At 28.9% G+C, this 27,832-nt stretch overlaps 2 protein-coding genes and 2 long non-coding RNA genes across 5 annotated transcripts; 2 read left to right on the forward strand and 2 right to left on the reverse strand.

The window, feature by feature from the left end:
- The first annotated feature begins 7,627 nt into the window (after window positions 1-7,627).
- LOC128195583 (uncharacterized) lies at window positions 7,628-8,936 on the forward strand. The gene is made up of 2 exons (XR_008247244.1): window positions 7,628-8,437; window positions 8,535-8,936. It is a non-coding gene; the product is annotated as an uncharacterized LOC128195583 (long non-coding RNA).
- Window positions 8,937-13,641: 4,705 nt separating this feature from the next.
- Window positions 13,642-20,418, forward strand: LOC128195584 (uncharacterized). Its single transcript, XR_008247245.1, has 3 exons — window positions 13,642-14,091; window positions 14,185-14,260; window positions 20,344-20,418. It is a non-coding gene; the product is annotated as an uncharacterized LOC128195584 (long non-coding RNA).
- On the reverse strand, window positions 18,504-21,855 carry LOC108327601 (G-type lectin S-receptor-like serine/threonine-protein kinase CES101). 2 transcript variants are annotated; one of them, XM_052873645.1, is made up of 7 exons: window positions 20,580-21,855; window positions 20,309-20,419; window positions 19,932-20,143; window positions 19,551-19,761; window positions 19,209-19,446; window positions 19,004-19,145; window positions 18,504-18,920 (listed from the first exon to the last, which is right to left on the reverse strand). In XM_052873645.1, the coding sequence occupies exons 1-7, from the start codon at window positions 21,733-21,735 to the stop codon at window positions 18,624-18,626; spliced, it is 2,367 nt and encodes a 788-aa protein (XP_052729605.1). In that variant the 5' UTR covers window positions 21,736-21,855; the 3' UTR covers window positions 18,504-18,623. The 2 variants fall into 2 exon arrangements, with proteins under 2 accessions (XP_052729605.1, XP_052729607.1); XM_052873647.1 differs by lacking the exon at window positions 18,504-18,920 and having other exon boundaries at window positions 19,012-19,128.
- Window positions 21,856-22,655: 800 nt separating this feature from the next.
- Window positions 22,656-24,457, reverse strand: LOC108327602 (G-type lectin S-receptor-like serine/threonine-protein kinase At1g67520). Its single transcript, XM_017561289.1, has 4 exons — window positions 24,237-24,457; window positions 23,616-23,752; window positions 22,802-22,965; window positions 22,656-22,709 (listed from the first exon to the last, which is right to left on the reverse strand). The coding sequence occupies exons 1-4, from the start codon at window positions 24,455-24,457 to the stop codon at window positions 22,656-22,658; spliced, it is 576 nt and encodes a 191-aa protein (XP_017416778.1).
- Between the last annotated feature and the right edge of the window lie 3,375 nt (window positions 24,458-27,832).

Here is a 27,832-nt window from a genome sequence, read left to right on the forward strand (position 1 = left end):
CTTATACAATATTCATTCATCCAACTTCGATCCATACTATTTTCAAAAAATGAATGAAAAATATATTACCAAAAATCACATTTAAAAAATTATCTAACTTACAATAAACATAAAAAAATCAATGACACATACAAGAAACAAGACACAAAGTACAATAAAGAAAACTAAACATCACGTATCAAATAATCAATAAATACAATGCAATGTATATCATATTAACTCAATCCTACAAGACCGGCTTGTAAGGTGAGGTTTGCACCTCACTAATATATTATAATTTGGCATTATTTGTAGTCGATGTGGGACTTCTAGCACATCCCCTTCACGTTGAGATATAAACATATCGTGCATGAGAGTAGAATTAATGGGTGGTCCGATAGTGGCCCAACAACGGGTGGAATAGAATGCCCACATAGATCTCGCTAGGATAGGCTCTAACCATGGCTCTAATACCATATTAAGAAGGGGTTTTAAGCCTAACTCAACCCTAGAAGACTAGCTTTGAAGGTGACGTTTGCACCCCACTTATATATTATAATTTGGTCTTATCTCTAGTCGATGTGGAACTTCCTACATATCAAAACCAAGAAACTAACATTGATATAGGGAAGTCGTTACCAACAATGGAGAGTGGAGAACTTGTCAATGTTATTATTCGAAGTGGTGAAGCTTCAATGGTGCATGAAAACATGGAATGAATCCATCAACACAAACAAAATCGCAACCAAAGTCGTAGAAACACATACATTTAAGGTAAATGACCCAAAATTGACATTTGTTCTTCCTTGCACTTGTGGACGAAGCAATTAGTTCATTTGGAAGTGATGAACTTTGAAACTGCGTTCAGGACATCAATAATAAACAAAAAAACAATATTAATCGATCAAAACTAAAGAAATGTTCCAACCAAGGCAATAAAAACATTTTCGCTAGAAGTAATAAGTTACACAAAATAAACTTTTGTTCTTCCTTGCACTCGTCAACAAAGTTGCGAAGTGCGAAGTGCGAAGAAATAGTATGGGTGGCGTTGCTTTTGGAAAATATTTACAGGTCATATGATGTCGAAAAACGTAGAATCCAGTGTCTTATAGCAATTTTATGTTTGAATGTAGATTATCTGACGTCTTACATGGCTAAATTTTCACCTCCATGCCAAACGTTTTAATGAACTCACCATCGTTCTATTAAATTTTGCAAGCCATCTGATGTTGGAAATTTGTGTCACCAACGTCTAATTTGTAATCATGATCTCAGTGCAGCTTGAAACGTAATTTTAGTTTAGCTTGAAATGAATACATGCAACTATATGATATTGTAAAAAATGAGATATTCAACGTTTTAATTGAACATTTATTTAACATTTATTTCTAGAAAGTGTTTGGGTCTTGTTTTTTCTTTCAAGAATTAGTTTATATGTTTTTGTTGTAAACAAACTATCTCTTTAATATTTAGAAACAATATGACATAAATATAAGAAAATATATATATATATATATATATATATATATATATATATATATATATAATAGAAATTAAGATAATACATAAAGAGTAGGATATGTGAAATGCAATCTCAACATTAGTAAATTTAATATTTTCCTAAATATATACTCGGTTTTAATAGTTAAAACCCAATCACTAAATTATACATATTTGTACATTTCATTTTGATGCAAACCGGCGATTCGAAAGCGTGGCAGGGCATTTCTCCTATACCCCTAATATTATGTTAATGTCATTTGTCCTTCTTCAATTAAAAAACTTCTTAAAGGCCTAAGTTAAATTGATATAATAATTAAAAAAAGTGACAAATAAGCAATGAGGTCACTGGGAAGAACGAAAAGGTTATTCGAAGTTGAAAGTCAAAGAAATTGGTGTGACCCTCAAGGAATTGGAATAGTTTGATTTAGCAGCTAGCCTAGAGCAGAACATTACATAGGATTTGCTGAAGAATTAAAATGTTTATTAAGATTTGTGAGAAGTTAAGGTAGGTCCGAGGAAGATGATTGTGTGTGGGAGAATGGGATCCATCCACTTCCCCGTGTTCAACGCTTGTCTATGGATTTCATTTAGCTCTCTCTTTCGTTTCCGTACAAATTTTGTCACATCAAAGTCACATCCTCGGATGAAATCGGTGGGGGTTGCTTTACTGTTGCAGATTGTCATTGCCTCACGAAAAATAAAAAAAAATAAAATACTCACTACCTCAAACAAATTCAAACTATTGCACAATGTGTTTGCTTAGTATATAGTTTTTGTTTATAGTTCAGACACCGTAATATGGGTAAAATTTGCTGATTCATGCACTTTTCAAGAGAAGGAAGATTTTACTGCAGAGGTTAAGATTGAAATTTGGAAAAAGCAAAAGAAAAATCTTGCACTCACATGAAAAAAGTGGAGACTTTTTGGAAAAGCAGAAAGCAGGGCTCACAAACAATCACTTATTTAGTTGAGCATATCATTCCCTAACGGGCAAAAAAATATTCATGTGATGAAATTTTGCGATGCTCTGTTTGAGTAAGAAATTGCAATTAGTGATAAATCATAGATAGACACACTGCTTTGACCAGTGATGTGAATAAGGACAAGCAGCGAATCCTTCAATCCTACACCATCTGGCTCCTCACTTTTACTAGTAGCTTTTCAGCCAAATTAAAGTCATTTCAAGCTCAAATTCCTCGTTATATGATTATAATAATGTTATAAAAGGAATCTCTTTTTAAATGATGCCAAGTAGGAATAAAATCTCAGACATCACAATGGCGTCATATAATCTACAAATGTTTGGATTAATTGAAAATCCGACTGACATACATTGTGGAAGAGATGGATCTGTTATAGGTACGATGAAATGATAAAGGTTTTGAGGGTTGTGGAAGGCAGATGAGTTAAAAATGCATTATTAGTCCTGAAGAGTGCTTTGGGTGGGGTATGTTTTCTTTCTTCATAAGAATGAGTAAACATATAACCAAAAGGACTTTTTCCTAACTCAACACACCCACAACTACTGTTAATTAAAACCAACATGTACTAATTAATCCGGAATTATCTTTTCTTTTCAAAACATACTGGAAATATTCAATTCAAACCACAACTTCCGAATCTTATGCTAAATCGCCATAAAATAGCTTTTATAAATAAAATACGTGTTGAAGAATGAGTCGACGAAACAGATAAATCTAAAAGGAAACACACAATCGGAATCTTAACTAGCTAGTGTCACGTTTGGTTGCGTATTAAAGTACCTGCAATATCTATTCAACATCCTTCTCCATTATAAACTCCATATCATAATATCTAATATGTTCTAGAACTATCTAGCATTTTTCTTATGATTCATCCATCAACTTTTTTTTTACTTATAAGAAGAAGGTTAAAGGTCTTATATTCCTCATGATTTGCGACTTTTGTAGGTCAACGAGTAGCATTTCAAGTTCTACGACTCTATACTAATCTATATGTGGTTCTAATACTTACAACAAAAAGTTAGGTCTTTCACATCCACAATTCCACTAAATATAATTGACCTAACTTCTATTTCTTTTTTCACCTATACTCGATTTCTATTTTATATTTAAGTATGTCGGTTTTTGCTTTCAATTATGTTATAAATCGTAAAATTATATTTATAAAATTTGATAATATGATTATAATCTCAATAAATTTTATTATATCGATACCAAGTGAATTCATATTTAACTTACCCTTATAAAATTAAATTTATAATATAATTTTATTATATTATAATTTTACAAATCTTTAACCAATAGAAGATTTTTAAATGTCCTCCTCATCTTACACCAACTTGATAAAGTTTCTCAACATCTCATTCTTAATTTTTTTTTATCAATAAGAGAATGTTATAAAACTATAAAGAGAGAATTTAGGTACTCCAACCCATTTATGCTTTTAATATATATATATATATATATATATATATATATATATATATATATATATATATATATATATATATATATATATATATATATATATATAAAGTGTTTTTAAAACACATGATCTTGTCTATCTAGCAAAAATAATAAAATAATCCCAACAACATAAACCAAAATATAAAAGAATCTCATTTGGATAGTTGTCCATAGGACGGCAACTAAATATCATGAATTTATATGTAAGACTCCTTACACTTAAAGAGGCAATATTGTGTATTTTCTTTCTTCACATTACACATCTCACACAATATTTCCTTTAGTATCTTATTTTCTACTTAAATTAATATGATTTTTTTTTATAAAAAATAGTTTTGGAGGAAACTCCTTTTACCCGTATCTCTATTAGGAGAGCACTTTCCTTTGATGTTCCTTCTTAACCCTAACAACTAGATAAATTCGTATTTTAAACTTATTGATAAAGAAGTTTTAAATAGATTTTATTAAATATTTTTAGCGATATATAAATTTCAAATATTTTTAATGTTTTTTTATAATAGTAGATAGTATTAATTTAGGAATATTTTTTATTTTAATTATGAATATTTATGGTTTGATTATATTAGAAGTGTTCTCTTTTCCAATTTCAAATATTTTTCTTCAGCTAGATATAGTTATCTCATATATATAATTGTTTAATAAATGAAAGCAATATTTTTTTATATTTTTATGAATAATTCTAATTTTTATTTTCTTATTAAGTATTTATGTGAAAATAATTTAAGTTGATAATGTATATAAATTAAAATTTTATGAGATGGAGGCTTGATATAAGATTTGCAGATAAATGCCATATAGGAAGATAACAAAAGAATGGGAGTGTTCTAAATTGAAAATCCAACCAAAAAATATTCTAAAAACATTATTGAGTTGTGTTTGGATCTCTTCTTCAAACCCACGGTTGTGTTGAAGTTTAAAAGTTAAAAAGTGACTCACATCAAACCGAACCGTATGGTATATTATCTTTGTTGTCATATTTATTATTTATTTAGTTGTTTTATACTTACTAAAATGGACAAGGTTAGCAACTTTAACCCGTAGGTTTTTCTTTTCTTTTCTTTTATTTTCATGATCCACACTTGAATTATTAACTCTTTGATTTTCTAATCCTTTTAATTATAATGCAGTATTATTTTACTTTTTCAACTTAACTATTTTATTTTATCGTGAATTTGTCCGTAATAGTTTAAGATAATAATTAATATGTAATATTTACTTTAAATGCGTTTAATGCTGATGCTTTTAAATTTTGTGGTTGTTGGAAAAAAAAAATAAAGCATGGTAAAATTGTTTTAAAATATAACAACAAATTCTTTTATTTCATTTTACATAATTTCTTCTGAATTAAATCACATCCACGCCTTCTTTCTCATATTGGTTTGAGAGATTTTTAGGTTAAAATTGAAGAAAACTGCATCATGAAACCCTCTAAACAGGAGTCAATCAGTCACTATAATTTGTATTGGTTTCTCAAGCTTTTATCAAACCTTATTCCTTTTTTTTATGATAATTATTTTAAGGCTCAGATATGTTTGTAGTATTTAAACTTGGATATTAAATAATGTTTTTCAGTATTTTAAACTTTAATATATTTTAATCTTTAAAAATGAATAAAATATAGTATAGAATGTTTCATACTTAGATATTTGAATGTTATAAATTGTACATATTTATTATAACATAACCGTTAATTGATTTACATAATTTTAATAGCATAGCTCTTTAAAATAATTATTACATTCTTTGAAAAGCAGAATCCTTAAAATTCTTTTAAAACCACAAATTTTACAATTTCGTATTATATAAATTATTTAAAACTTAAATCATAATATTATTTTAAATATTTAAAAAATAATAATTATTCTCAGAAAATTTTGTATCTAAATATGTCAAAAAGCATTATTCTTCGTATTTTGATTTCTTGGTTATTTTTATCACTCAGTTTTCAAATAATTTATGTTGACAATAGTTAAGACTGTGCGGGGTTTCTTTAATTTGTAAACATAAGTCCGGCGAACAGTATTGTATATGGCTGTTACCTTGACAAGGGATTCTGTAGTATTTTTTTGTCGCGGGAACATGGTCGGTGATCACTGACTATGACAGAATAAGACGTTATGCATATTCAATAATATTTATTTTCACGATATATTTATTTAATTTTGTTCTCTGTATAAACTATTATATGAAAACTTGTCCCAAAAACTATATCTATATATACTATGGGCACATATTATTATGAGACTCTAGTGTGTCTATCTCTTTTAAACGTGCCACCTGAAAACCAAAGGACAATTAACATTATTGTGAAAATGTGCAATTTAAGATCCCTTTCCTATGATTGGAAAGGCATAAACTAAAACAAAGTTTTGGCTCCTCTTCTTATCCAAGAGATAATAAGACTCATAGTTATATATTTATACACTGTAATTTTTTCTTTTTTTTAAAGAAAAAAAAAACTTATTAGTAAGATTAAATTTAATCACTTTTAAGATTTTTTTGGATTTTCTCACAATTTAAAAAAAATCCAATCTTATAATTTGATTAGATTTTTTAAATCTCATGCCTGTGTTCAGCATACATACACACAACATTTTGTTTTTATGCTTATGGTATCTTGATTGAGAGATTGATACTTCCAGACAAATATTTTCTGTACACATAGTCCTAAAGATTCAATCTCTAAACACGCGTTAACCTATCACCTCAGTGTGTGTATATATAAATATAAATATGAAAAAATGAGTTACTTTATTAAGTCGTAAGATATTTAAATTTAAAGAGTTGCCGTATTTTATATGTGTGCAAGTTTAACAGTTTTTAAGGAGTAATTTATCTTTGAATATTTAAATGAAAATAAAGATTGATAAAAGATGAACCGATAGAATTAGGTTTGTTTTTATTATGTATGAATTATTTTTGTTTAATATATAATGCATGGTAGTTTTTCCTTGTGGAAACGAAATACATAATGTGGATATGAAGAATATGGATTAAAAAAAAGTGATGAAAGGGTGAAATAAATGATGTGAAAGAGATAGAGAGAAAAAAAAGAGAGAAGTGAAAATGAAAGTAGAGAATAGTGGAAAAGAAGGAAACCCTAGGGAAGGAGAAAAGGGAAGAGTTTGGGGCTGTCAATTCCGGCCCCCACTTTGAAAACGCTTGTAGAGGACGCAAACACTTGCTCCAATCCCAAACGCCACCTCCTTCCTCAACTGGTTATGTTTTCATTTTCCATATCTCACACTTCCCACCTATTATTCCGCTTCCATCTCTGCTCCATCGACTCCCTCAGACTCCTTTTAAGTTTTTGGTAAATTTGGTGCCTAAGATTACGATGTATAACTGTTGTACGTCTTACATCCTTTCTCTCTCCCTCTCTCTCTCTCTGACACATCTTAAACACCAACCAATCTCCTCCTCATTTATTACTTATTATCACACTCTCTCTATCTCTCTACCATCCCTACTTCACCACTCTCTCTATATATACCCACTAAACCCTTTCTTCCTTCTCAGTTTTCTTCTTTCTCTTCAACCCTCTTCTCATTTCAGTGTTTCTTGCTTCTCCTGTTCCTCTTGCTTCTTCTTTTTTCTCTTTGCTTTCTTCTTAACTTTTCAACACTAATTCTATCCTTTTTACACGTTAATCACTATAGATGGTAGGTACTTCGGTAGCTTTTCTTTTCTATAGAGACTTATCGATGAATTATACTACTAAGTGGGTCTTGTGTTTGTTATGTTGGCCTACACATACACATGGGACTCAGGACCCTTTTCGGCCTTATATTACTTCTCCCTCTTTATCTTGCCTTTACTTTTCATATATTCAATTAGATTATATTTAGGGTTAGGGTTAGGGCAGTCTATTCTCTCCTCCTTTTCTACTTCCTCGTATTCCTCATTTTCCGACTCCTTTTTTTTCTTTTTTGTTTTTCAAGTTTTCTATTTCATTGCCTGCTGATCTTGATGTTGGTAGCAAGCACCGAGAGGGTTTAATTATGAAGTCCTGAATAAACAAAAGAAACCAGTCACTGTTTGCCGGTGGAGCATCATCAAGATTCACAAGCTTTTTAGGGCCATTAATTTGTTTGAGGTGGTCCCTTATTACTCCAAACCAATTAGGCCTTTGCTATGGGAATCTTGATGATGCTGCAGCAGCAATAAATGACTAATACCACCGGCTATTGTTTGAGGATCTTACCACTACGCAACTGTTCGACAATGCTCGGAGCAAAAGAGGTTATTAATTAACTCAACAGTTGTCATGCTAATTTGTTTTCTAATATTTGAGAAGTTAATTAGATCATCACCCAGTTACTTGCCACTTTTGGATTTACCTTTATTAACTGCAGTAGCTGTTAAGTCGTGTTCAACATGGATGGTAAAGTACTTGAGGTTTTTTGTGGAAATCTTGAATCAAGTGCAGTTCAGACCATTCGTTGATTGAGACAGCATAGATAATGATGCCATTGGCCTGCCTGGTAATGCACTCTGTAATCCTTTCTTGTGCCATTTTGAGGTTTAATATTCAGTAACCATGGAGATGAGTGCTCTTACTTACCTTTATGGAATTTGCAGTACTGCAAAACCCCTTACCACCTGCAAAGCTCAGTAGGTATGTCTGTACGTTGATGGAACATTGTGTACTACCATGGATCATTGAATGCTTTTACTTCATGGACATTTGGGGTAACACTATTTATCTTTTCTCTTCTTCACTTATATACACACCTGTATATATATAAATATATGTGTGTGTATGTATATACATCTCATATATATGCATATACCTGTATGCTTAATTTGAGATTGGGCATGGCCAGCATCTTTTTCTTTATACACGATGTGTTTGGAATATTAATATGTTAATGATATTAAACATATGTAGGTAGCACTTTCAGTGCTCTTGATATTGTTGCCGGAAAAAGCAGATTAAAATTAATTGTTTCTCGGAATGAACATAATTATCCTTTTAATTAACAGGATCTATGGTGCAGTGTTTGCTTTCTTCATAAAGTAGCATCTAATCAGCTCTATTTTTGGTTCTTAATGTTGGTAAAACGCTTTTAGATTTCTTATTGTTTGAGAACAATATGCTATAGTAAAAAGCACAGCATTCGGCTTGAGCTCTGAGGTTTAGGTCATTAAATGATCTAAATCTTTTTCTGGAAACTAATCTTAAGACTTTAGATTAACAATACAAAAATTTATTTGTTCAGGCTGAGTTGGAAGGTTAATTTAAACTTTTATAAGTAACATATATATGTTTTTTTCCTATGTATATTATATTATGAAAGATTACAGCATTGAATAAAACTCCTTCTATTAAACAATGTATAAACAATGGTAAGATAACACATTACATTTAATTGTTTTTAAGATAGATAGTTGGCAATGTGTCATTACAAATGTACATTGCTTGGATCTAATCACATATCAACTGGAATGCTAGTTATCTTCTTGAATTTGTTTTGTACTTTTACATCTTCCACACCAGTATAATTAATTTCTTTATGTTTGTGCAGAACTAATAACTTAGAAGTTGTATTAACCCAGTATTTTGATACTGATATTTTTAACTGGTGACAACAGTCACCAGCAATAGTTCAACTGATGTTCATGCATTAATTTAAAGTAAAAGGCATTGTAAATTAAACCTTTTGTACCTTTTTTCTGGTATTATGCACTTATATTTTTTCACTAAAGACGAGTGCACACTTCCATTATGCTGCGTACTGTCCCCTTAATCGAATCAATGATGTTGGAGTCGTACCATGCATATGATGCTAAAGGTATGTTTCATATTTATATTTTGCTCTTCACCCATTAATTTTTGAACACCATTCTGTACTTTTATCCATCGGAACATTAAAATGTATTGAAAAATAATTATTAGCAACGTTGTTTAAAATTAAGTGGATTGCAAGAGTTTTGTACGTAGTTGTTCCCATTTGTGTCATCAATCATATCTAACATGGAACATATTCAAAACCGGATCCTATGTCAGTGGTAGAACATATTCGAAAAAAAAAATGGAACTTGAAAAACTGAAAAAAAAAACAACAAACTTATGCAACATGTTCAAAAATGATGCTGTGAAGTTCTAGAGGATACGTTTTCAAAATATCTTACACATGATGACAGTGTCGAATCAACAAGCTATGCATCGTTACTTTCCTCTGAAGATAGATATTTTTATTTTTTTGAAAATAAATAAAAACACCATTTTTTACATCAATCATTTTTGCTTTATACTTTAGCGTTGTAATTTTTGCAAATCTAAATACTTTATGGATGACAACAGAACTTCAAAGTTGAAACGCAGAAAGATATTTAATCATGCAAAATAAATGAACAAAAATGTCATTATAGTACGATATGATTCGCATTATGCGTTCTTTGATAGTATTCGATTGACAATAAACTAATCTCTTCTGCAAACTGTTGATTTCATTGATAAGCCAGTCATTTATCATTTAAAAAAAATAGAATCTTTACTTTTATTTTGCTACAGCGATTTAGTTATTAATAACGTCAACTTAACTATTCTTTTTTAAATTTTTGATTCATATTTATACAAAGGCCAGTTTGTTTCAAAATTAGGTAAACTATTATTGTATTGTACACTGTAAAGGATAAATGTTCGTTTTTATAATTAAATTTTATTATAAAGATATATAATTTAAAGAATTAGGTATATTTAATATTTATAATAATAACTTAAGTTATGACATAAGGTAAGTTTATCTATTTTAAATTATGAAATTGAAAATAAAGAGTAATACATCAAAAGAGATAAATTTCTGAAGAGATCAAGTCATTTTATGATGACTGAGATAATTATCAATAAGTTATTACTCTAAATAATCCTGGATTCAGTTTCTTAGGTAGGACATTAGAATTGAATTTTGTGAATGAAAAATAAATATATATATGAAAGAAAGATCCCACTCATTGTATAGGGATAGTATCTAGAGTGAACTATTGAGAGAAGAAAAATAATATTAAAAATGTTTAATAGGAAAATTGAAAAAATTTAAAATTATGATAAAAAGAGTGAGTTGAATTTGGTAGTGTTAAAAGAAACGAAAGGTGGTATGAATTATAGAGCAACAGATGAGAAGGTAGAATATTTGATGGATTCCATTAGTTTGTGTGACCCACACCAAAGCATGATGCGTCATATCCTACATTTATTTTTCACGTTACCAATTTCCATTATCATCTTCTCAAAACTGCAAATGCTAAAGACTGCAACTTTAGTTAGGTTTTAGATATTAAAAGACAAAATCTAGATTTTAGGTTTGAAAGTTTCTACATAAATATGAGTAGTAAGATTTGAAATTAAGTATATTATTTAAGTGTATTTATTGATAATGTTCTTTGAATTGAAAGAATATATATATATGGCATTATTAGAAAGGTAGGAGGCAGTGTCCGCAGAGAAGGTGAGAGGAGAAGGGAAGAGGGAGCTCGTCTGGTACAATAATTCAACACCCCTTTCTGCTTTATGTCCCCATTTCATTTTTTATTCACTAAAACAATCATTTTATTTACATACTCTCATTTTTAATTCAAATGTTTTAACTATTTCTTAAAATTCGTTATATCTAACTTTTTACTTATATTTTCAAAATATATTTTTCTAATAGTTTATTAACTGTATTATTTAAGTGTATATCTAAGAAATGACGTTCTTTTGGTGCCCTTTTAAAGAGTAAAGATCAATTCTTGAATAGACCAAGGTATTTTATGATGATTGAGATAATTATTAATAAGTTATCACGGTTAGTTAATGTCATTATTAAAATTTTATAATTTACATGTGAATCAATCTAAATTAATTTTGAATATTAATTATCAAACTTTAGCTACGTGTTATTATTAGTTTTTGTTATTAATTTAGAAACTTAAAATGTAATAATACGTGTTATTATTAGTCTTTATTATTAACTTAGAAACTTAAAATATAATAATAGTAAGTAGTTAAAAATTTGATAATTAATTAATGTTAAAGATTATTTTAAACTTTAATTCACAAATTAGTTATAAATTTGTATTAATAATAGAGACTATTTTAAATATTATTAATGTTTAACTTTATTGATATAATAACTAATTATTTTTATTTTTAAATTAGTTGTTATTTAATAATTTGATAATTAATGTTAAAGATTATTTTAAACTTTAATTCACAAATTAGTTATAAATTTTTATTAATAATAGAGACTATTTTAAATATTATTAATGTTTAACTTTATTGATATAATAACTAATTATTTTTATTTTTAAATTAGTTGTTATTTAATAAATTTTGTTAATAGTATGTCTACTATAGCTAGCAATTCATGTTCTTCAATATTAAAAAAAAAAAAACTGAGTTGATACTTACATAACACTTCAACAACTTAATATTACTTCCTCATGAACTACCAACTAATACTAATTAGTTCATCACTATAATACAACCGTATGATTATTACTTATATTCATCACAACATATTTAATCTAAACACATCATTCATATAATAATGTTCTCTCCTTTGTTGAAATAGCTTAAGTTTGAGTGGTATTTCGATTGAGGAAAGAAAATTAAAAGAATATCTTCCTAAAAATTAAGCATCAAATATTTCATTCGAAAGAAAATCAATAGTAACTTTTGATGGTATTTCTATTTCCTAAGCCTTATTTAACTCCCAATATAATTTGGAAAAAGAGCATAAATAACTTTAAAAATCGAAAAAAAGGACAAAGAGTTTATATTCTTAAAAATCGAAAAAAGAGGACAAATAACTAATTAGTGAAAACTCTAGTTTATATTCTAAAAATATATTAGAAATTTTATTTTTCCTTATATTTTACATACAATTTCTTCTCAACCATGAAAAATTGTTCTTACCCGCATTTACAACAGTCGTGAATGAATCCATTTAATAAATGACACTGACAAAATACCATTATGAGTTGAATTTTCTGAAATCCAAGTATATCTAACAAGAACTTGGAATTTTCCTCGTATTTATTTAAAAATAAATAAAGTTGTTCTTCCAACATTTCATCCTTCAATTTAAAAAAAAAAATCTATGAACTCATGTTGATAAAAATTTTGTCATAAATCATTTGCATAATGCACAAAGTGTTCTCCATTCATAAATGAATTGAATGCTTCACTTTGGTGTGCTTTCTCTTTTTAGAATGACCACTTTTATAGCACTGATTTATGAATTATGGAAATACTTCAGAGGCTGTCTGTTTTCAGGACATCTATAGAGTAGATAAAGAAAATTAAAGAAACCCAATGTATTAAAAGTGTTATATAATTAAAACTCTGAAGATTTGTGTGAAAAGTTAAACGATAATTGATTATGTATGAAAATATAATTGATTATCTCTCAATGTAATTGGTTATTTTTCTAACATAATGTAATTGGTTATTTTTATCTGTCAATCTAATTTATATTAATATGTTTTTATTTTGAGATGTAATTTTTATTTATGAAATCTTAATTTTAATTTTAATTTGTTTTACTATATTCTTATTTTGAAATAAAATTTTTGTTTCTACACTCTTATAATAAAATATTATATAACATAATTAAAATAAATAAAAATAAAATATTAAAATAAAATATGTTTTTATATCCATCTCAGTTGAAATATGAGAAAAAAAAAATCAATATCAAAGTATCAGCTCCCATATACCTTTTATATGGGCTCAAGAAAAAAAAAAAAAAAAAGAGAGAGCCTAAGTCCACCTTATGCTTCTGATTTGTTCCGTAGGGATTTTAGTTTCATTCATTTATGGTAAACTTGTGATTTTAGTTTTATCACATGTGCAATAGAATCTAATTGATGTTAGTTAATGTACCGTGTGGAGGTCACACAGACGCCTAAATACCAAGACGGTCCCAACGGCCTTAGGAGACAGGAATGCATTAGAGCGACTGAACGCAGCAGAATCAACAAGATCAGATTACCATAGACAGAACGCCTGGTTCCAGTCAACAATCATGTTTCCATATAAAGATTAAAATAATTAGTGACTAAAGATATTGGATTGAGATTGAATCGTGATTAAGATTTCATTAATCTCAAGTTCATGCCGAAAATTATAAATACAGGTCAGAGGTAAGAGGTAGGTATTCGCATATATTACACATTTATTATCATCGCATTAAGTTATCGTACGGACAATCTACTAACTTTAGTATCGGTGAACCTTTGACAGGTACACCTCCGAACGGTGGAGTAAAAACGAATACTTAAAACAACTATCAAACGACTTTCCAAGAGAAATTGTGCAGGTATTTAAAATATCTCGACCTCACACCATAAAACAGTTAAAATTTGAAAAATTATAACTATATATTTGTGATAATTTTAGATAGTTTATACCATATATGGGATATAGTTTAAAAAATTAACGACATTCATAATTTTTTTTATATTATATAAAATAATTTATATGTTCAAAATGTAGAATTATTATAAGGAGATAAAATTTTGACACTTTTCAAAAAAATTACTCTCACTTTACAATCCTTTTTAATTATATAATAATAAATTAGAATTTTAAAATTAAATATAATTGAAATATTATTATTTTGAATTGGGAAAAGGGTTGTTTTTTTATTTGTGAAAATATTGCCACTTTTACGCAAATTAATAAAACTGTAATAATCTAATTTATTTATGGAATTTATATCCTAAGCTTTATAACTTTTTTTTCATGATATAAAAATGAATTTTTCTAGTAATAGAGTACTTTTTAAGTGTGTAAGTGACAATAAAAACTTGTGGATGTCTGATTTTATGGCAACTCTGAAACTCATTTAATTAAAGCATGAACCCATAGACCTTTGAAGCAAAGAAAATTGTGTCATGTTATATACAATTTTAAGTTATTTGCGTATTCAAGTCTTCATAAAAAAAATTACAATTTGAAAAATATTCAAATACATTCAATTAGAATTTAAATTTGATAGATATCATTTTAAATGTTTTATTTGAATTAAACAATTTAAATTTATTAATTCTTTTTTTAAAATAAAATATTTTCGTTACTACTAAATATAAAAAATATTTAAATACAAAATAATTATTAATAATTTAAAAGTATAAGTATTGATGGTATTTTTTAATCGTGATTAAAATGCATGTTTTTTATTAAAGTTCATCAAGACTGCATTTCAAACATTCCACTTTATTTATCAAGACTGCATTTTTTTTTAATTGTCAAGATTCAAAAGTACATTATTATTCGTAAAGTTTAAAAAATTATGTTTTATTATAATTAGTTATAATTAAAAGGTAAATTATTTTATTCATATATTTTGAAAAGTAAGAAAAAAAAACTATTATAACTAACCTCTTTAGATAAGTATTTAAAATTAAAAGAGAATAGTTGAAAATAACTTAAAATTTACACGATAAATCTCTTGCATGCAAATTGAACATAAGTTATGTTTGAAGAAAGTAACCGAAGAACAGGGCAAATGAAAAGGTTAAGTATCAATTAAAAATATTTTACTTAGCAATTATTTTTTATTATCATATTTTCTGACATATATAATGTATTTTACTATTAATGTTATATTAAATTTTGCTATTAGACGTACTGTGTATGTAAAATAAGTAATCAATGAGTCGAGACAAGAATTTTAACCCTCACAAGTTAATCAATGACTTTAGTTTCTTACGCTCTGCTTATTTATTATAGACAAAAGTGAATTTCATGATTCAATACTTGCACGAAGAAGTGTGATGTAAAGAAAGAAAGAGAAAAAGAATGGCTACACAAGAAATTGGTTTAGTCCTTTGGGCTTCAACTTTACATTGAAGGAGTACTCACTATTGTATTTGGGCCAGTTTCTTCCTATACCATCATATCTTTCTTCGTGCACCCTTAAAACTTTTTGAAAAAACTCTCAGAAACCCTTATTGTGACTCAATCAAAATAATTATTTCTTGTGTTGGAAGTTCATATCGATTAGAGATAAGACAAATTTATAATATACAAGTGAGGTGCAAATCTCATCTTATAAACCAATTTTGTAGGGTTGAGTTAGACTTTAAATCCATTTTTTAATATGGTATCAGATTTTGTCTTTGGAGTGACAACAACAATTAATAAAAAAAAAATGTTGGAAAGAATGACAAATATATGTTTCTCACTTGTGGTATGAAGATAACACATTGGTCGGTTAGGATTAGGGTTTAGATCATTAAGTAATGAAAGGTTAGAATTGAATGATAATGAAAGTTAGGTTTGATGGTTGAAGTTCAAGGACAACTACCAAGTATAAGGCTTCACAATTAATTAAACAATTTCGTCGTTGATTCAATGAGTGAAGGTTAAAGACAATAAACAGCAAAGTTTGAGAATGATGGTCACTTTCTTTAGATAAAGGAAACAAAAACCACAAAACAATACTAACAGTAAGAAATTTGACTGTAGAATTAAGTAAAAAAAAAATATATTATCATCGTACCATTTAAACTAGCATAATTTGTGTGATGAGTGATTGTATTATGCATGTAAAGTGTGCTTTTAATCACACTTTTAAGATGGTTTTTATTGAAACTCAATGTCCATTTCAATAAAAAAGGGTTAAATATTTTTTTATCCCTTAACTTTTGATGAAAATTACAATTAGTCCCTCTTCAAAACTTTGGACTAATTTAGTCCCAAACTTTAGAAATGTGTGAATTTAGTTCTTTTAACCAAATTTTGTTAATTTTATTTGATGTTTCAAACGCATTTCTCAGTTAACATTGAAGCAAAAATGTGTCAAACGGTATAAACAACTCAAATGTCATCGTGAATCGTACTTGAAACATCAAATAAACCTAACAAAATTTAGTTAAAATGACTAAATTCACATAGTTCTAAAGTTTGGAGACTAAATTATGCCAAAGTTTTGAAGAGAAACTAATTTCAATTTTCACTAAAAAGTTAAGGGACAAAAACATATTTAACCCAATAAAAGATGAACATAGTTTTTTTTTTTTTTCTGATTGTTTTTATATTTTAAACTCCTTAATCAATTGTTAGAAAACAAATTTTCTGAAAATTTATTCATGATTTTTTTTTAAAATACCAGTTCACCTCCTTAACAACATACATCTAGTTTTATTTACAAATAATTAACAGAACACAGATTAAAGAACCATACTATATAGATTTTATCAAAAGTTATGTTGGATGTATGCAATAAAATAATGATGAAGTTGGATATAATATGCTTTCATGAAAAAATATCCTTTTGATTCTTTGAAGGGTACTTTTAGGATGTTAACATTATTTTAGTAAATATACATTTTTTTCTAAAATAAAGTCAATGTGTTCACATTAGTGTCTAATAATTTTTGTACTGATAACTTCATTATTTTAAGAAAAAAAGATGTATCACATTAAAGGATAAACAGTAATATAATTTGATTATGAAATTTATTTTCATGGTTGACTTGAAATGGAGTTAATGCAGAGGAGAATACCTTTTGAAGGATAGATGTTAAAATTCCAAACACATGAAACCATATGAATCCAATTAAGAACATTAGAAATGAAATGAAAAAGAATAGTATATAGTATAAAGTTATATGAAATGAAATGAAAAAGATTAGTATATAGTATAAAGTTATATGAAATGAAATGAAAAGGATAGTATATAGTATATTGTGATTGAAAATTGAATTGACGGTATTCAATTCCATTTAGCTTACTATCACAATCATGGTTCAACTAATTTTTCATTTAATAGTTACTACCATATTCTAGATAAATGTCACATTTTTCAATAATTTTGTTACTATTCAACACCTGCCACCATTTCAACTATATTAAATTGCTATTTTCTTCAATTATATTATTTTTATTAAGTCAATAACATTTTCGTAAATCACTTTGAATATTTCCAAATGTCAATCGTTTGAATGTCAGTCCACTAGGGATCAATGCTTTTAGGAAACGGTTATATGTATCAATTGAAGAGGGTGGGAAATGGTCAATTATTTGTATCTTTATTGTATTGTTATCTGTTTATTATATGAAAATGATAAAAAATATATTTCCAACTTAAAATATAGAAAAATTAATTATGTTTGTTCAATTATAATTAATTGTGTTACTATTCTTTCTTACTGTAATATTTTTTTGTATTAAATATTTATTTTCTTTGACGAAATTCAAGAAGAAAGTATTATTTTACAAAACATGTGTAAAATAATAACGCTACGTTAAAATAACTCTGATACATATTTATGACTTTAACGAACTTCAATAAGAGACTATTAATCTAAAAAAAATGTGCGAAATAAGTGAATACATTGCGTCATTCTAGAGCATGAATGTATGTTATTATTTGTTGGAAATTTTAAGTATATATTTTGGAGATAGTTAGATTACATACGCTCATATGGTGATTATTGGCAGATTATTAACAATAAATGTAAGAAGAAAGAAATATATTTCTTTTAGTCTTTGTTAAATGTAAAATAATGTAAAATAAAATACAGTGTAAAAGAGTTTGTTTTATCTTGAAATTGATGTGAACTTCCAATAAATATCACATTTATATTAAAATGACAATATTATTGAAGAGGTTTTTGGCTGAAGTGAGTAACAAATTATGCATTGAAGTTTGAACCTGAGAATTTGTAAATAAGTTATCTGGCAGATATGATTGACATTGTGATCTCATTATTGGAGTAATATGAATGTTGCTCTGTCTCCTTTAGACTTTTGATGGTATAAAGTGGTGGTTGTATAGGTGAAGGTAATTCAGAATTTTGATTTGAAATAAAAGAAATGACCTCAAGCATAGTGGGTCTATCGTTTGCTCTGTCTTGAGTGCACAACAAACCTATATGAATGCATCGCATAACTTGTATGTGGTGGCATGAACCATTCACCATTCTGTCAATCAGCTTTAGAGCTTCCCCTTCGTTCCATAATTGCCATGCCTGAAACAAATTATTACCCTCTTAAAATTTTAACTGCATCAATTCAACTTTATTTTATTTTTACATTTAGGTAATAAACTTACATATCCTATCAGATTCAGTGAAAAATCGTCACTGATGTTTTTCTTTCCAGTCACAATCTCTAAGAGTAATACGCCAAAACTGTATACGTCAGTCTTGGTTGAGATAACTCCACTAAGAGCATATTCTGGAGGCATATAACCACTACAAAAATGTTAAAAACTTACAGAATATTTAAAAAGAAATTTTAATCACATAAATACTCACTATGTTCCAACAACTCTATTTGTTTTTTCTTCTAGTATTGTCCATTTAAGTATCCGAGCCATTCCAAAATCAGATATTTTTGGATTTAACTCATTGTCCAACAAAATATTACTAGCCTTCAAATCTCTGTGTATCACTTTTAATCTTGAATATTGATGTAAATACACAAGTCCTTGAGCAATTCCTTCAATAATTTTGTACCTTATCTTCCAATCTAACGCAGTTCTTTTGTTGGCCTCTATTTAGAAGAAAACCACAATGAACAATTAATAAAAAATATCAAAGTGTTGAATTTTATTGAACAAAATGACTAAGCATATTAGATGAGAATATTTTTCATACCGAAAAGGTATAAATTCAAACTTTTGTTGGCCATGTATTCATAGACTAATATCCTTTCTTCTCTGTCAATGCAAAATCCTAAAAGCCTCACTAGGTTAGTGTGCTGCAGTTTCACAATCAGCATAGCTTCATTTCTGAACTCTACCAATCCTTGTCCCGAGCTTTTTGAAAGTCTCTTTATAGCTATTTCTTGACCATTTGCCAATTTCCCCTACGAAAATACAAATTTCCTTATTTATGTGTATATAAAATATTTAAGAAATATGTGTAAAATAGTTTTGGGCAGTGATACTTACAGATTATAATATTTTGATTATAATATATTATTTTTTAATTTAAAATCATAATATATATTATTATATTATTAAAAGAATTGATTACCTTGTAAACAGGTCCAAAACCACCCTCTCCAATCTTATTCGCTGAAGAGAAATTGTCCGTTGCCTGAAGAATGGTTATAAAGTCGAATTTATGTGTATCACTGCCTGTCCTTTTCTCATTCCATTCTTCTCTTCCTTCATCGCATGCATCAGAAATTTCAGTATTTTCTCCAATGTCAGAGAATACATTTGTTCGCTTCTTACGATTTTCAACTGTATATATTTGATCATACATAAAAAAAAATAATAAGAACTTCAAAGATAATAACTCCATTTTGAATTCTCATGTATACTATCTTATTTATTATTATTACTAATTAGTCAAAGTAATGTCTTGAAATAATTATGATTCAGAATATCCAAACGATGTAGATTAACCTCTTTGTTTTTGTTTTCTCCCCAACATGATAAAGGATGCAATGAATGAGAGTATGAGGAGAAGAACTCCGACCGCAGCACTAGCAATCCATATTCTCCTCTTCTTGCCTTCTGCATCAGAAGAAGAGTGTTAATTCTACATATATATGTGATATGTAATAAACAACTACTGCTACTCTATATTCATACACACGTACTATAACAATCCTTAACATCCATGCAAGAATGTTACCTACACATATTTCATGTTCTGGTGTGTGTATGAACTTACTGGCTTTGGTTTCGCTGAGAAAGAAGAAAATTGGACGGCCAACACCGGAATTACCCTCAACAAAGTGTGATGTGTATCTGCTCCATATTTCACAGCCAGTTGCATCCTTGAATGCATAAGTGTAAGCCTCACAGGAGCAATTTTTCAAACACCTCATCCAGCAATCAGAAATGGTCATGTTCTCTCTTTCATCAAATATGTATCCCTTTCTTGACATTGCTCCAAAACTATTCCAACTTGGCAAGTACAAATCACCATTTTCCCTACATTTGGGAGGCTGTGGCATTGTACAACCAGGCACAATCTCACTGCCAACACAGGAGTAAGAGACACCGGTAGCATTGATTATACCCAATGGTCCCATGATGAGATAACCAGAATCTGGAGAATATTCAAAGTAGGTCAAACTTTCGTTTGAAAAGAAAGTGAAGTTGAAGTTCTCTCTGTCAAGTGATGAGGATTTCAGGTTGCTAAAACTTCCATTTCTCCACTCTCCACTGGCCCAAATAATGTCCCCTCTCCATCTGGAAATCAATTGGTTAATTTTGGGGTCAAGGCTGAGAGAGAAAGACCCTGACCAAAGAGTTTTGTAACTTCTCCTTGCTGTTAGAGACCACTTGTGGCCAGTGTGCTTGTCATAGCCAAGCTTCATCCCTGGTAAAATAGTGTCTGTGGGGTAATCAAAGCTTTGCCATAACACCCTTTTCACAGATCCATCTAAGTTCAATTCATGAAGCACAAAGTTTCCTGTATCAAGCAAAGAGGCTCTAACACTTTTGTTACTTTCTGCTTCGACTGAATATAGCATCACAGTGGTAGTACTTGACACAATTTTGAGGTTGCCATATTCATCAATGGTGAGAACTCCGGGGTCATCGTGGATTGGATTGTCCCTGTTGGCAAGCCAAACATAGTAATAGTACTTATTGGCTGATATGCCAAGGTAGAATTTGGTGCTAGCTTCAGACCCATCATCAAGCTGAAAGAAACGCAGTGTGTATAAAGAAGAAGGCGAAATCAAACGGTCGGTTGCTGCAAGGGGATGGCCTTGGAGCAACGTGTCTTCCCTCAAGTTTGAAGGCTTTGCAAGTTTCAAGAAACAGGTAAAAGTGATGATGATGAAGCATAGCACTCTTTTGCTCAAAGTGAAAACCATTTTTCCTTGCACTTAGCACAATCTGAAGTTAGCACATATATAGATAGACGGAGTCAAAAATCTACAAAGCATATAAACATTTTCTTTTTATATTTCTTTTAGAAAAATATTTATGAGAGAGGTTGGTCGAATCATAGTCCTTGTTTACTTAGACATATGTAGACATAATTTTTATCTAATGCTTATCTCTTTTTTCTTTCTTTCTTTCTTTATCTGACCAACGTTTCTTAAATTATAACTGATTGTTGTCGGTTGTTGGTATATCTACCAAGAATTTTATCAAGGAAAAGCCACGAGACACAATGAAGACGAGGTCAATGAGATTTACTATCATAAATAAACTTAAAAATTAAATAAAAATAGTAATGCTTTAAAAGGGCGCATGTGAAGGCAGGTACAATAAATGCTAAAAGTTATTCATATTATTGTTATTTTTCATACATAATCATTACTTTTTTTAAAATTAAAATCATAAAATACATTTAAAAATATTTTAAGTGTAATCCGAACGTAGAATAGAGACGCTGCTATTTAGAGTAGGAGTGCAAACAAATCATTGTAAATTTATAAATTCGATTTATCCAAATATATTTTAGCATGTCAAATTGGATGATCCATTCATCTCACTGTCCATTAACTTTAGAGCTTCATCTTCATTCCATAGCTTCCATGCCTAAACACACTTTGTTAAATGTCAAACCAATGCCATGCAATTTTATCATTCATAGATTCCAGCCTTTCACAACACTTACATTAATAACAAGATTAAATGGATAATCACTACTATAAACGTCTGTTTTTGTTGGAGAGGTACTCATAAACTAATATCCTTTCTTCTCTGTCAATACAAAAACCAAGTAGTCTCACTAAGTTGGTGTGTTGGAGCTTCATAATTAGAATCGCTTCATTTTTAAACTCTATCAAACCTTGGAAAGTCTCTTAATGGCTACCTCTTCTTCACTTGGCAACTTTCCCTTTTAGAAAACATTAAAACTTCATAATAATAATAAATTTCAATTTTTCTATTAGCTAAAGAAATCACCATTAACACGAGTATAAAAATTACCTTGTAGACAGCTCCAAAACCACCCTCTCCTATCTTATTGGTGGAAGAAAAATTAGCAGTAAGAATAGTTTGAAAATCGAAAATATACATATCACCACTGGTCTTTCCATCTTTCTTCCATTCTTTTATTTCATTGTAGGCAATGGAAATTGCAGTATTTCCTCCTATTTCATCAGACAATAATTTCGTTCACTTCTTGCTATCTTCTGCATATTTCAATATCATGCATGAGGGCAGTGATCTATTTTATAGTTTTAGCAGTATAAAGTCACCATCTAAAGATATTTACCATATGGTTTATATTTATTTAAGACTATTTTAGGATCAAACAAATAAGTGGCCAACCCTGATGTTTTTAATATTGACCTTTTAGTTTTAGTTTTTTACGCAACTTATTGCATGTGAAGCACGAGATGATTAGTATGACAGTTCCAAATATTGTGCTTATGAATTATTAAATATTGCCTGCATTGAAATTGGAACCGTCAGTATGAACCCGTTGGAGTTTCTGTGAGATAAAATCTAATGATGCTAAATTGCAACACTAAAACTTTACTGCTTTACCAGTTCTTTTTTATTTATATGATGGCTATTCTGATCAGATACGAGGTTTCACATATTCACAATATTGAATTCCAACATTGTTAAATACGTACCGATGGTGTCAAACGAAGTATTATTACTCTTTCAACAATGATTTGAAACTTTAATCTCTTATATGTGATAATCTTATACACTTTTCACAAACATATACATTTGTAGGACAGCAATATTACCATAGTAATAGAAGTAGGAGAGTATTATATGCACTCACCATTTTTTCTGGCAACAAGAAAGTATATCTGACGCAGCCCAGCTGTCAAATTATAGCAGTGACCACAAATTTTGCTGAGTCTCTGCTCATATCTCACAGCCACTTTCATCATGTTAGCATAAGAGTAAGCCTCACAACTGCAATTATTCAAGCACTTCATCCAGCAATCAAAATTTATGAGCTTCTCACTTTCATCAAATTTGAAACCCTTCCCTGAAATTACTCCGTAGCTATTCCAGCTATCCCTGTACAAACTATCATAATCTCTACATTTGGGAACACTTGTCATTGAACAACCAGATAATGTAAACACTCACGCATGAAAAAGAAGAACCAAAAAGCCGCCCTATATTGAACCTGAAGGTTCTATGTAGATATAACTTGCAAGATGTGACACATAGGTTTCGTTTTCGTCTGAATAGTAATCAAATTCTAAGTCCTTCTGGTAAGCTGGGGACTTTAGATTGGCAAAGTTTTCATTGTTCCATTGCCCACTACTTCAAAAAATGTTCCCTCTCTACCATATCACCAATTGCTTCTTTGTGGGCTCAAGCGCAAGGGTGAAAGACCCTGACAAATAAGTCTCTTCACTTCTCCCTGATGTTATATACCGTTATATACCAATTTTGACCAGTTTTTCTGTCAAACCCTAGTTTCATTCTCATCATAAGAACGTGTGAGAGGTGATCAAAATTTTGCCATAATATCCTCTTCAAAGATCCATTTTGGTTCACTTCACCAAGCATAAGGTTCCCAGTATCTTGCAATATGGCGTTGAAGGTAGTAGTAGTATTGTTGTTATTGTTAACTTGTCTTCCAGCATCATCAGAAGAATAGAGCATGATAGTGGAATTTCTTTCCGGGTTGGAAATAATTTTCAAGTTACCAAATTAATCAATTGTGAGAAATGGTGCAGGGTGTGGATTGGCGTGTCTCTATTGGCTATCCAGAAATTCTGATTAGTTGAATTTTCAGCTGATTTTCCAATTGCAAGGTAGAAATCTCCAGAGCCTTTGTGTTGAAAGAAACTCATTGTATACCAACCTGTGGGTGAAATAAAACAGTCACTTGTTGAGAACTCATGACCCTGTAGTAATGTATCTGTGTTAAGTTTGAAGGTTTCCTTATGTGTCTCAAACAAGTGAAAGTGATGAAACATTATATTTATTTGACACATATTAAAAAATAAAATTATAAAATATATTGTTTTAATTTTAAGAAAAACAATTATTACACTATCCAGCGGTAGGTGGGAGCGGACTCTTATTCTAGTTCTACTAGTGCATTTATAATATTTCTACTCTGGTATTTTTCATTTATATACTTTTAAAGTAACTGATAAGTATTTTTATGTTTGGTATTCTCTTCCAATAACATTCATTATAAATTTGTATATTTTCTTACCAATAATAATTAGGATAACATTATTATTATATATAGGTGATTGTTCTACCACTTCATCATATCAAGTTGTTTTTATATATCCTTTATGCATGATTAAAAAAAATCCAAAAGTACTTTATTAAAATAAAATTTATTTTTCAGCAACTACTATAATATGCAAAAGTTTCATTCCACATACAAAATATCAAAATTTTATAGTGTATAAATAACGAAAAATTGGTTAAGTCTTGGAAATTTTAAAAGTAATAAAATGTTAATTAATTATTTTAGTTTTAATCTCATTTAAGTTGTTATTACTTTAATAACCTTTTAATAAAATCGTTGATAGTAATTAAACGTATTTATTGTGAAGTAATAAGAACAAAAGTCCACTAAAAAAATATAGAATTGATATTAGACAATAGCTTAATATTTATCTACATCTTTGTGTTCGTTTATCTTAAACAAACTATTATTAGGTTCATACTTCATTATAATATCCTTAAGTAATTAATATCTCATTAATTTAGATAGTAACTTTTATACTAAATACAGGTAAGCAAGTGGCCATTATATGTTATGTTTTACATCTCATGTCTTCTTGGTTAATTATTTTAAAGGTGTTAGTTGCATAAGAAACTTAGTATATATGGAAGTTGTTTGTGTGTGTACAGGGTAGTGTTAGGGTGTTGCTCCCTCCACTACCACACCTTTTTCCCTCCACCTCCCCTTTACTATTTTGCCCCTCAGTAAAATTTTATTTTTAGAGTTATGATTTTTTAATTTTACTCATTCACAACCTATTTCACTGATAATCTATTCTAGTCCCGTATATGAGTAAAATATTTTTCTTTCATTTTAACATTATATTTCTTTCTCTCTTTCTTTCGTCGTTGTGAGATACTACAAGTTGCAAAGGTTGGTGGTGGTGGAAAGAATTATCAAGCAGTGTCGCTCTCGTGGTGCAGTGTCGCTCTCGTGGTGCAGTGTCGCTCTCGTGGTGCAGTGCGTGGAGTGGTGCAGCGCGTGTCGTGGTTCCTCCACGTGCGTATTCGAATAAACATTGAAATAAAACCCTAAAATAAAAAACGTAACTTTTAAACGGAGGTGACATCCTTCAACGGATGTCAACATCCGTTTAAGGAAAAACGGATGTCGACATCCGTTTTACCTTAAACGGATGTTGACATCCATTTTACCTTAAACGGATGATGTTGACATCGGTTGAAGATGTCACCTCCGTTTAAAGGTTACGTTTTTTATTTTAGGGTTTGTTTTATTAGGGGACATCCGTTGAAGGATGTCACCTCCGTTGATGTATACTTCCTCACGCTGGTTGATGCTCTGGATGTTCCTCGATGTTCCTCCACACCACGGCGACAATGGAAACTTTCAAACCAAAAAAAAACTGGGAAGAAAAAGGAATGGAAGTGCGGGAGGTGGGGAGGTGAAATGGAAATGGAGAAAAGGAAAGAGAGTTCCGTGGGTGGGTGCTGGGAAAGTAAAATTAGGGTTTTAAATTATTTAAAATAAGATAAAAGTAAAAATCTTTTTAACTTAAGGATATAATTGTATGTAAAATAGTGTGGGAATGTAGAGGAAGTATAGGGTGATGATGGAGGAAGCAATACCAGTAGTGTTATTTGACAATAACGTGCAACTTTATACATCATATTTTTTTAATAATAAAATCAAATATTTTCTATCATCAACTTTATAATTCCTAAAATGCAAACTAAACGCATGGAGAGTTTTATTTTAAAGTTTGGTTGTGTTTTTTATATTTGATTAATCACATCTTGTTGTTCTTTTATTTTATTTTCTCATAAAATTTTGACCTTTTATTATTGTTTTTTTTATGAATTATGTTGTAAACAAAAGAGAGAAAACCTCATCTTTAACAAATTAGATTTTCTTCCTAGGATTATTAAAGTATTTATTATTTGCATTGCAATGTTTTATGTCGAATATTTAATTCAAACTGTAATTTTATGACTCTCTTTTTTCTAGTTTTTATTTTTTTTAAGCTAACTACCTTTCTACCTTTTGAGTTTTTCTTAATTTATTTTTTCTTACCCTATTTCCTCTCATATATAAAAATAAATTATTATTATTATTATTATATTTTCTTATGTGCCAGTCTCGTATTTTCTTTTAGCTATATTCATGATATTAAGCCAGTTTTAATATTTAATATGCAACACTATTTACAAATGGAAAATATATATTTAATAATAAGAAAGTTATTATAGAGGATATTGTCCACGTTACAAGATTCAAAACTTATAATAAATATGGTTCTTCTTCCATTTCCGAATGGTGATCTTAGGTTTGTGTAAAAATATATTTTCCCTGTCATAAATAAAGATAATTTTTCTACCTTCTGATGGATTGATAAGGGTTTCTTTGAAAGTCTTTAGTGTGCATGATAATTTTAATATATCAGTACTTATATTAGGAGAAATATATTTTTGTTTATTAATTGAACGAAGAACAAAATATTTTTATTTATTTTAATGTAATATTCTTATAAATTAAATTTCTAAACCAAAAAAATATTATATATAAAAAATTAATGATATACTTAGTAATAATAAGTATTGTCTTAAATTTTTTTTCGCTACCTGTTAATGTTAACTTTTTGTAACGTGTACATACTATTGAACAACCTTACACTTCAATTCTATATATTTTCCATCGATTTTATTCTTTTGCTTTATTTTATTATTTAAAAATAATTTTATTATTGCTTCAGTAAAATATAAATATTTTATTAAAAAATGTTTGAAACAAAAAATATTATTCATGAAACAAATTCCAAAAATATTATTGTT

Source organism: Vigna angularis, chromosome 2 (genome assembly GCF_016808095.1).
Source record: "Vigna angularis cultivar LongXiaoDou No.4 chromosome 2, ASM1680809v1, whole genome shotgun sequence".
NCBI classification, from domain to species: domain Eukaryota; kingdom Viridiplantae; phylum Streptophyta; class Magnoliopsida; order Fabales; family Fabaceae; genus Vigna; species Vigna angularis.